The sequence below is a fragment of the Leptodactylus fuscus genome, chromosome 11, assembly GCF_031893055.1.
Source record: "Leptodactylus fuscus isolate aLepFus1 chromosome 11, aLepFus1.hap2, whole genome shotgun sequence".
Classification (NCBI taxonomy): Eukaryota; Metazoa; Chordata; class Amphibia; order Anura; family Leptodactylidae; genus Leptodactylus; species Leptodactylus fuscus.
In genome coordinates, this window is record NC_134275.1 from 84699705 (window position 1) to 84711874 (window position 12170).

At 46.1% G+C, this 12170-nt stretch overlaps 1 protein-coding gene across 1 annotated transcript in view; it reads left to right on the forward strand.

The window, feature by feature from the left end:
* The window catches only part of LOC142184228 (calpain-2 catalytic subunit-like), a 28412-nt gene extending 23229 nt beyond the window's left edge, over positions 1-5183 (forward strand). The window contains exons 19-21 of the mRNA XM_075258988.1: positions 1595-1711; positions 4043-4101; positions 5100-5183. Of these exons, the coding sequence (XP_075115089.1) occupies positions 1595-1711; positions 4043-4101; positions 5100-5126 (203 nt within the window). The 3' untranslated portion in view covers positions 5127-5183. The remainder of the gene's footprint in view (positions 1-1594; positions 1712-4042; positions 4102-5099) is intronic.
* Positions 5184-12170: the final 6987 nt, after the last annotated feature.

A 12170-nucleotide genomic window follows, 5' to 3' on the forward strand; every position in this document is an offset into this window, starting at 1 on the left:
ACACGCTGTACACGCACAGCACACACATACTATACACATACACACACCACACACTCAGTATACACACACTGTACACACACAGCACACACATACTATACACATACACACACCACACACACAATATACACACACTGTACACGCACAGCACACACATACTATACACATACACACACAATATACACACACTGTACACGTACAGCACACACATACTATACACATACACACACAATATACACACGCTGTACACGCACAGCACACACATACTATACACATACACACACAATATACACACGCTGTACACACACAGCACACACATACTATACACATACACACACCACACACTCAGTATACACACACTATACAGGCACAGAACACACATACTATACACATACACACACCACACACTCAGTATACACACACTGTACACGTACAGCACACACATACTATACACATACACACACAATATACACACGCTGTACACGCACAGCACACACATACTATACACATACACACACCACACACTCAGTATACACACACTGTACACACACAGCACACACATACTATACACATACACACACCACACACACAATATACACACACTGTACACGCACAGCACACACATACTATACACATACACACACAATATACACACACTGTACACGTACAGCACACACATACTATACACATACACACACAATATACACACGCTGTACACGCACAGCACACACATACTATACACATACACACACCACACACTCAGTATACACACACTATACAGGCACAGAACACACATACTATACACATACACACACCACACACTCAGTATACACACACTGTACACGCACAGCACACACATACTATACACATACACACACAATATACACACACTGTACATGTACAGCACACACATACTATACACATACACACACAATATACACACGCTGTACACGCACAGCACACACATACTATACACATACACACACAATATACACACACTGTACATGTACAGCACACACATACTATACACATACACACACAATATACACACACTGTACATGTACAGCACACACATACTATACACATACACACACCACACACTCAGTATACACACACTGTACACACACAGCACACTCATACTATACACCTACACACACCACACACCACACACACAATATACACACACTGTACACACACAGCACACACATACTATACACATACACACACCACACACACAATATACACACACTGTACACGCACAGCACACACATACTATACACATACACACACAATATACACACGCTGTACACGCACAGCACACACATACACACACCACACACTCAATATACACACACTATACACTACACACACATACTATACACACAGTATCCATCGGACGTCTGTATTCTGGACTAGAGGAAGAGAGTATAATGTCAGGCTATGTGAGGTGTGTAGTCTGTAACCATGGAGACACATAAGTTTGCACGTGAGCTGTGGACAGATACAAATTTGTTAACTTCCCTCTGCCAGATCTGAACCATTTGCACAAGGTACAACCATAACCTGCCAGTCACACCATCTTCTTTGTATCTGGTAGGTCTACCGGCAGATGATTTTTTGGTGCGTTTAGCTCAAGTAAGGTTTGGAGATCCAGACGGTCACCTCAGTTATCCCGATTTTATCTGCTGTCTCCTGAAACTTCAGAGCCTGACAGGTAGGTCTATAAAATATGTCACAACAATCAGAAACATGACAGAAGCTTGGCACATATGTTCCGCCCTATGGTGGACTGACCCAATATCACTCTCTGTTGCTCTTTGGCCCTTCTCTACGTTCTGTTCTTTTGTCCACCACATCGGAACGTGAGGGATCTGCTCAGTTTTGGTTTTAATGTCAGGTCTTCTCAACGTTCTCATGGTTTTCATTGTAGATAAGTCATCTCTTCTTCATCTCCTTCAATGGGAAGAGGAAATCTTAGGTTCCTCTTCCCATTGTGTGCCATGTGGTTTTATACTTAATTCTCTATTTCAATTCCTCTTTCTTTGCTGTAGAATATTAGCTATACCCACGTGTCTCATTTTTAGATAGTGTATGGAAAACAGGGGTTGTTCCGTCACCTAAAATATACAATGCTATCAAGAATTCTGTACGGATGAGGTAGGGGGCCCCGGACCGATTGCAGCCGGGCCCACAAGACTTTAGTTACCCACTGGGTGTGGAGAGTAAACCAAGAATGGTATGATCAAGGAAAATCATTGAGTAAAAGGGGATCCTATGGACGCAACCAACTGGTCAATGGAAGACGATGTTAAAATTTGTACTGGTGAACAGACTGTGTACAGTCAAGAAAACGAATGTCTGAATACAAGGCTTGTGTCTGACTAATGTGTCCGGACACACAATCTGCTGTTCCTACAGATGGGCTATAAGTGCAAGAGCCAAGACTGTACAAGGGAAACAAAAAAAAGCAAAACTCCAGTGATGAAAAGAACAAAAATTGTATCACTGAGCAATGGAAAAACCTGCACTGGTCAGACGGATCCAGATTTCTGTTGTGGCAGAATTTGGCACATGAGTCGTCCCCCCCTTTCTGTTCAGATTGGTGGACGTGGAGTAATGGAGGGGAATGTTTTCTTGGTGCACCCTGATACCTGTATACTACCAGATGGGTGACTCTAATAGAACGGCCGTGGATATTTTACTAAATTCTAAGCGTTCCCATTGCTATTCCTAGAGACACCTGCTTATTTTGGTTCTCATCTTGGTGCTTTTGACTTCAGCACCTCCTAGTTGAGGAGTCTTGTGGATCCGTTCTGGGCTCCGCTCCATTATACATTTACACTTCTCCGCTTCTTGTTAGATTAATTGGTGAATTTATTGTAAGTTTCAGAAGTGTCTCTGTTGTGAACATCCAAATTTAGACTGAGTCCCCGCCAGCACCAGCTGTTCTCGCCGCTGCCGTCTCCACCATGCATAGAATAGGATGAAATTCTATCCCCTAGGATGGGAATACGGTAACTGTTACATCTTGTTTCAGGAATTTGGCATGTACAGGTTACATTTTCCTGCACGTAGCAGACGGACTGAAACGCTGAACGTATAACAATGCCGACTATTGTGGCTATGGTACATATCAGGGCTCGGCTCCGCGGTGCAAAGTTGCTCACAATTCAGCGCCACACCTCTCATGAGGCGACCTGAAGCGACAGGGCCCCGGGAAGGGGGCGGCATTTTTACTGACCTAAGCCAGTCCAGGACAAGCTGTCCTGGACTGGCTTAGCGTCACCGTCTCGGCAGCCTGGCACGGGAAGCGAGCGGTGGATTGGGGAGGCCCTGTGGGCGCAGCGCTGCTCCAGAGGCCTCCCCTCACGCTTAGCAGAGGGCAGGTCCGTTCTCTGCCTGCCAACGCCGCCCCGCCCCCTCCGCTTTGCCCCCTCCTCCGGAAAGGGGGGGGGGGCGCCAAAAAAGCTAGGTTCACCCCTGTACACAGTAAGTAAGTGGCCATTTTCTTGTGGCCTGTGGGCATACGCAGTCGGCTCTGCCCAAGGCCTAGAAGTTAGACCACCAGCACCGGAAGAGGAAGCGTGAAGAGGCCGTTCCAGAAGAAGATGGAGGTGTCACTGGAGAGCTCTCTCGCAGCATTGGGGACACCCCCAGTGCTGTTTAAGCGCTGGGGCCCGTCCCCAGTGCTGCAAGAGAACTCATTTGCATATCAACAAAAAACAGGATTACAGGTGAACGGCAACGAAAGGTAGGAGACAAATAGCCTTTCTTAAGGCTATTCCGAAGTGGTTCCTAGAAAAAATTGTGTTTGAATGATAGGATCCCTCTAATGGTTTGGGAGGAATGTTAGACCTGACAGACTCCATTTAGTGGGTTATGGGGCGATCTATAACTAACGTATCATAAGAATCGTACATACTCCACATTCCTCAATAAAACTTTATTAGATACGAATATTGATGCGTTGCCAACTTGGATATGTAACTAGCCGGTGATACATTTCTTGACATACAGTAACCTGCCATCTTCTTCATCTCTGCAGAGAAGTTCCAGGCAGCGGACCCCACTGGCTCTGGTGAAGTGACCCTAAACTATCGCCAGGTTTGTAGCCTTAAAGGTATACTTAAAGTACCCCTGTAATAGGCTGTGATGCAGGTACACCATGAGGACCTCCAAGTAAGTGCTAGACACCATGAGGACCCCCAAGTAAGTGGTAGACACCATGAGGACCTCCAAGTAAGTGGTAGACACCATGAGGACCCCCAAGTAAGTGCTAGACACCATGAGGACCCCCAAGTAAGTGGTAGACACCATGAGGACCCCCAAGTAAGTGGTAGACACCATGAGGACCCCCAAGTAAGTGGTAGACACCATGAGGACCCCCAAGTAAGTGGTAGACACCATGAGGACCCCCAAGTAAGTGGTAGACACCATGAGGACCTCCAAGTAAGTGGTAGACACCATGAGGACCCCCAAGTAAGTGCTAGACACCATGAGGACCCCCAAGTAAGTGCTAGACACCATGAGGACCCCCCAAGTAAGTGCTAGACACCATGAGGACCCCCAAGTAAGTGCTAGACACCATGAGGACCCCCCAAGTAAGTGCTAGACACCATGAGGACCCCCAAGTAAGTGCTAGACACCATGAGGACCCCCCAAGTAAGTGCTAGACACCATTAGGACCTCCAAGTAAGTGCTAGACACCATGAGGATGCCCAGGAAAGGTGGACTAAGTGTTTATTAAGTTTTCGCCTCTCCCCTTATAATTCTCTGGGGTCGGAGGAGCATGGCCCTGCTCAGGGGCTGAGACCTGACTCTGCGCACCTTTGTTATGGACCTCACTGATTAAATGTCGTGTATGGCTGAGGACTAATATGAACCTATTAACATATTGCCTATGGAGATGGATGGAATAAAAGGGAGCCATTTTGGATATCACTTCTATGGTGTCCGTCCTAGCGGTTTAGACCCTTCCATAGCTTTTATGGTCATATGTACATAGTGTCCCAAGGCTTAGTCCTCTTATTATAATCTATATGATATATATATATATATATATATATATATATATATATATATAATGTATGTTTCCTCCGCAGTGGCTGCTGCTGGCTGTATTCAACTGACGGGGAAATGATAGACGAGAAGAAACTTTTCTCTCCAACAGACCTTGAAAGTCCAAATTTGTCCTTCATTTCCCACCCTGACGTATTATGGAGCAGCAATGTTCTCGGGGCCGTCTATATGGAGGAAGACAATGGAAGACCCCGGCCTGGCTCCCCACATCACAACGCTACCTCAGATGACACTTCACTCGTGTTCTCCTATTTATTTTACATACGTGTCTGATCATTTCGTGAATGATCTGTAATATCCGGCAGCTGCCACAAGATGGAATCTGTGAAAGATCTGACAATAAATCTCGGCTTAATTGTGTCTTTTTTTAGAAGCCGATGTGACAAAATATTTTTGTACAAGTTTAGTAAGTTTATACAGAAGCACAATATGGAGCCCGCTCGTAATGATGGAAACGCTTCTGCCGCTTTGTTTACAGAGATTGTTAAAAGCTTCTTATAAAGAACAGTAAATCACCGCGCTCATTAGTGGAAGACAAAATGGAGAAGAAAAATGACCAACCTCGTGAAAGGCGCCGCACAAGATCAGCCCATGGTCTTAGGAGTAAATCCCCAGGAGGGGCCTGCAGCTTTATCACTAATGTTCTTCTAGAACTTACCGTATTACATGTATCTAGTCTCCAAACTGGAAGTGCCCTGGCGGCCTCCACTCATTATACTGCCCCCTTAGCGCCCCCATATGGTATCATGCTCCCTTATGGCCTCCACACAGTTTAATGCCCCCTTAGCGCCCCCATATGGTATCATGCCCCCTTGTGGCCTCCACACAATTTAGGTGTAAACCGAATTTTATTGAAATTTTCAAAAAAAAGAAACAAAATCACAGGACATTACAAAAATGCAAGATGAAAACGAACCAAAAGCAAATCTAATATCCTGAAAACAACAAAACAGTGCCCAGAGTGGGCTAAACAAGAGGTGCATGTGCCAGCAGCACGCAATTCTAAACAATTAGCCTCCATACAGTTTACTGCCCCCTTAGCGCCCCCGTATGGTATCATGCCCCCTTGTGACCTCCTCACACTATACTGCCCCCTTAGCGCCCCCATATGGCATCACGCCCCCTTGTGGCCTCCACACACTATACTGCTCCCTTAGTGCCCCCATATGGTATCATGCCCCCTTGTGGCCTCCACACACTATACTGCCCCCTTAGTGCCCCCATATGGTATCATGCCCTTTTGGGCTCCACACACTATACTGCCCCCTTAGTGCCCCCATATGGTATCATGCCCCCTTGTGGCCTCCACACACTATACTGCCCCCTTAGTGCCCCCATATGGTATCATGCCCCCTTTTGGGCTCCACACACTATACTGCCCCCTTAGTGCCCCCATATGGTATCATGCCCCCTTGTGGCCTCCACACACTATACTGCCCCCTTAGTGCCCCCATATGGTATCATGCCCCCTTTTGGGCTCCACACACTATACTGCCCCCTTAGCGCCCCCATATGGTATCATGCTCCCTTATGGCCTCCACACAGTTTACTGCCCCCTTAGTGTCCCCATATGGTTTCTTACCCCCTTGTGGCCTCCACACACTATACTGCCCCCTTAGCGCCCCCATATGGTATCATGCTCCCTTATGGCCTCCACACAGTTTAATGCCCCCTTAGCGCCCCCATATGGTATCATGCCCCCTTGTGGCCTCCTCACACTATACTGCCCCCTTAGTGCCCCCATATGGTATCATGCCCCCAAAAGGCCTCCACACACTATACTGCCCCCTTAGTGCCCCCATATGGTATCATGTCCCCTTGCGGCCTCCACACCCTATAATACTTCCCTTATGGTCCCACACAGTATAATTCTCTTCTGTTCCTGCAACACAGTATCAGTTTCTCCTTGCGACCCCTAAACAGCGTAATGTCCCCCTTCTGGGCCCTATACAGTATGATGGTACCCTTGCAACCTGCACATAGTATAATGTGCCCTTTGTGGTCCCCTACAAGTCTGATGTGCTGCTTGTGACCCCCAAAAAGTATAATATCCCCCCTTGTGAACCCCACACAGTATAATGCCCCCTTGTGGCCCCCACAAAGTATAATAGCCCCCATTTGTGGTGCCGACACAATATAATGATATAATGTCCCCCTTGTTATCCCCACACAGTATAATGTTCCCCTTATGGCCCCCCAAAGTATAACGGTACCCCTTGTGGTCTCCACACAGAATGATGCCCCCCTTTATGGCCCACACACAATATAACATTCCCTCATGGCCCCTGCATAAAATGCAAAAAACCACTCACCTCGCTCTGCTTCCCAGGTGTCTGCCAGGTGATGGGTTAATGCTCAGAACTTCACCGTGGTGCTCAATCCAGTCTGCACCCAGAGCACCTGCGTAGAGTTAAAGCCGGGACGTACCGCCTTCCACCTGGGACAGGATGACATTGTATAGAATACAGTAAATGTAGAGCGCCACCATACACACAGCTACCTCTGCCAATACCTATTCATATTGTACAGGACTGCATTTGAATTAGTCTGACCTGCAATACCAAACTCAGCCCATGAACAGGAGTGGCGCTGTTTCTAATCTTCTACCCATTTAATGATTCCTTGTACTAGTTTATGATAAATTACCTCAAATAACTGATGAGTGTGGGTGGCATCAATGACCTCGGGATCCATCACTTGTTCCAATACATCTAAAATTTAAAAAAATTAGCTTTGTGGGCTAAAAATCTGCTCCCGTTTAGTGTCTGCAGCTCCTATGCAGACCTATGCGTCTACATGGTAACAGACTACACTCTGTGCAGTCTGAACCTAAAATCAGTTCTTTACTTCTTGCTAACCGTTCCAAACATCTATAAATAAGAATAAAGAGACTACGACTATAGCATCAGATGACACGGCGTCTCTTTTGTAGACCGCCCCCCGGTGGACACAAATACTTTTTTACATAGAAGTCTACGGAGAGGGGAGGGGGAAAGAGACATAGCAGCTGCCAACCTCTGCTACCCTGTAAGTGAGTGGGGGAACTCTTCTGACACTCCTAAACCACCTCACATAATGTGGCAATAAATCAACTAACAACCTCCCCCTCTCCATAGACTTCTGTATGAGCCTAACTATAGAATACAAGTCTAAGTGACGAGAAGGGGGAGGAGGAGAACAACTTAATAAGCATAGAAGGGCACAATTTTCTTCACTAGGATATATTACAAAGTTTCTCATTCAGCTTTGTAATTGGAGTTACCCTTTAAAGGACACTAAAAATGGAGCCTGTATCCTGCAATATCCGGGATAGACACTAGATGGAGCAGTGAACATCTTGGCTCCTGTATACATGGTCGGCTCTCAGATAAGCGGAGCTGGTAATATCCCACACGCCGATGAATGTCAATGTCTCTGGAAGTTCTCACGAGTTGCGATACGACGTGAGATAGAATAGTCATGGCGAGGGCGCACAGGTCTCTGCACTTCCTGTCATTGATCCCAATGAAGAACTTTACTCTTCGCCTCGCCCCGGCCTGTAACGTCTTATAAAAAGGGAACAATAGGACGTATTCACGTGCACCATAAACGTACATGTAGATAAGAATAGTGTCAGTCCTCACGGTGTGTAGGCTCATTGCTGGAGAACCCACAGATAGATATTTTGGGGTTCCCACCCAATCCAGTAGCAGCCATTGTGTGACCACTTTAGAGTTCATATCATCCATGGCCTTCCATTAGCTACATGGCCTACAATCACGATCACGCTGAGATACCATTAGCCAACCAGTGGGATTTAAAGGGGATGTCCAATTTGTAATATCCCTTTAGGTTAGAAAGTTCCCCCTAAAGTTCTGCAATATGCTGTGAAGCGCTAGATTAAGTTTTCAATTTTCTGCAGTGCCCCCCCAAGATGAAATCAGGTATTACATAGTATCCTCAAAAACAGCGTAATGGTTACATAGTGTCAAGGATATTATATGTAACTATATGTAATTATATGTAACCACTTGGCTCCTGAGTAAGGACCATACACCTTAACCTTAAAGAGAACCTGTCACCAGGTCACCCATCATCTGAGCGGCATAATCATCCTGAGCATGTTGCTGTTTTGTTGTTCCACAGATATAAGCCCATTTTAGTGTTGATGTAAATTAGGGTCTACTAACCAAGTGGGCGGTAACACTGAGGTTTCTCTGGGGGTGGGATCTATGTGTGCTGTATGTTATGTAGTGGTGCCACCCACTTGGCCGATAGACCCTAATTTACAGCAACATTAAAACGGCTTATATCTTTGGAATGAACAGACATGAATGAGCAAACACTAAGCCAACAGCACACAGCAAAGATATGACTTACAATACAGTATATGAGTTATAGGTAATGAAAGTTAAAGGGATTGTCCTGGATAACACTTTTGAATATGAGGCCTGGGAAGGTAAAAAAAAAAAACAACCCAGAAACCCATACTCACCTGTCCCTGGTGCTCTGGTGTCTCAAGCGCGGTCCGGTCCTGCAGGTCCAGTGAGTCCCGGCACATGTGACCGCTGAGGCCAATCTCAGGAAAGGAACACAGAACACCAGAAGAAAACACCGAAGCAGCAGGGGTGGACCGCACTGGGAGACACCAGAGCACCAGGGACAGGTGAGTATGATTTATATTTTTTTACCTATATTATAACAGTGGATATTGCGGACAACCTCTTTAATGAAAGATATACAGTATGTGACTGTATATAGCAGGTCTGCTTGCAATCGGCAAACACAGTGTGAACAAAGCCTTCAAATGACACAGGAAATCTTTCACAATCTGTTGATTTTGGTAAAATCTGTAAACAATGGGGGGAAATACATCAATCTTTCTACACAGAAAACTGGCCTAGAGAGATGATATTGGGGTGCCAAATGTGCTCCACAAGCCCCATTCAGCACCTTGCTGGCCACAATCCATGGGGCGGGCGGGATACTGAAGGTTCAATATAACTCACCCCAGTTCCTAACTAAGAGCAGTTTTGGGGGCTAGAAGAAGTCACTCCCGACTCTATAAGCAGACATGGTAACCCGTGCACCCCGTGTCTGTGGGGAGACAGGGAGTGTTCCTCGTGTGAGGGCTTGTGGGAAAACCTGGATGATCAGAACGCTGCCAGGGGGCGCTGCGTCGGGGAAAATAGAATTGAGGAAGTCACTAAGATGGTGCCAAAAATTCTTGTGTAATAGACAATGGCTGCTCACTGGATAGTGTATATGATGTTGTATGGGACACACATTAAGTTGGGGGGGGGGGGTAGATCGTACCATTCACTGTGAGGGGATGTGCCCAATGTGACCCCCTGGAGTACCCTGCACGCTATAATGTAAATGCCCTGGAAGAACATAAACTATAGCAGCATCAGCCAGGTCTCATGACAAGTTCCCCAACCTGCTCAGCCCTGGGGGAAGTAGAGGGAGCACAAAATATATTTGTTTGCTGTATTTGCTAATATCCAGATTATTCCAGCCTATGGCCGGCACCTCAATTTCCATAACCATTTTAGCATAAGCATACACGTGTGCATGAAAGCGACCATAGCAATTACATAACAGACCCCGTTATGGCCAGTCAGGATCTGTTGGTGCCATAGGACAGATTTGGACCTCTCAGGATTTCTGTGGTGTTGCTGCTCTGTGTATATTTGAATGGGTTTGCAAAGTGTCCGCCCGTCAGCGTCTTCTGCTCTCCGCGGCAAAACGGTTTTTTTTCAACCGGACACAAAGTCGGACATGCAGGACTTTGTGTCCAGTTAAAAAAAAACGGTTTTGCAACAGAGACCAGAAGACGCTCACAGGGGGTCACTGACTGCCGGGTTTCCGTCTCCTGTCCAGTTTCTTGGGCAGAAGACGGAAACCCACAAAGCGGAGACCGGGCGCAGGTGTCAACCCGCCCTTAGCTGACAGGCTTTCTTGACTTGACATGGTACATGCACTTGACTGCTAAACTTCCATTCAGTGGCTGGTAGCAGAGTTGTGTTGCTCCGACACATAGAACAGGATACTGCTGAGCCAATGTATCTAAGCAAAGCATATGTGATACTACACTATTATGTGCCAGACAAGCAAACAATGATATAAAACCTCACTACGTCCCTATTTATATACCCCCCCCCCCCCATTATTGTTATACACTGAAGAAACCAAACAGGGGGGCTGCTTAGTATACACCCCAACAACTTATTTTTTTAGGATGGCATCGCGTATCTCCCATATGATCCCGTACAATAAGCAGCCAGTCCTGAGCCTCACATGTAGCTGCCCCTCCTGTGCCATCCTGGACAGTCACAGGTCAGCAATGCAGAGGTCAGTGAGTACACGAGACATCCCGGCTACACCTAGTAGGGCAGTATTACTGTAGTCACACCGCGTAGCCCGGCCTAGACGGATGGATCGGGCCTTTCCTGTAGCATTTTATTAGGTGAGTGAATGATGGAGAATGTGATTAGTCATTGGAAGGACTTTGTAATATTATGTAATGTTATCCATAAGGTCTGTATGGGGGACTTAGCCAATACTGTCCACTCCGGCATAGGGGGCCAGCATCATGTCACCTATGTACGGGCATTGGAAATCACTGCTGGTGCTGAGTGACGGAGCTATAGGGGTCACAGCGGTCCCGGGTGCATTAGGACCAACCCAGAACCAAAGGTATAAGAAATGGAGAAACATAATAAACACTCCTAGTCACCTTTCCTGGTGTGTGGTGTCAATGTCCTGACGTTGGAGTGTCCCATGACCATATGACCGCTCAAAAGAACGAACGCCACACTCGGATTGTGCTGAGAATTGTTGCTTATTTATTCACACGTGTAGAGTTAAACGTTTTTCGGTATTAAAGTATACCTTCTTCAAACTCTACATTTGATAAACAATATATGCAAGAAAACAAAAAATTAATATTCTGTACAGTGCACTCTATATACAAAAATAATACAAATCAGCCATGCTAGGAATGGGGCGAGTCTGTGAGAACTTCCACATATGGAGCTATTATTCATGAAACAATATTACAAATAACAGTAAATCAGCAAAAGTATGGCATGAAGGTCAATAAACATAGAGGT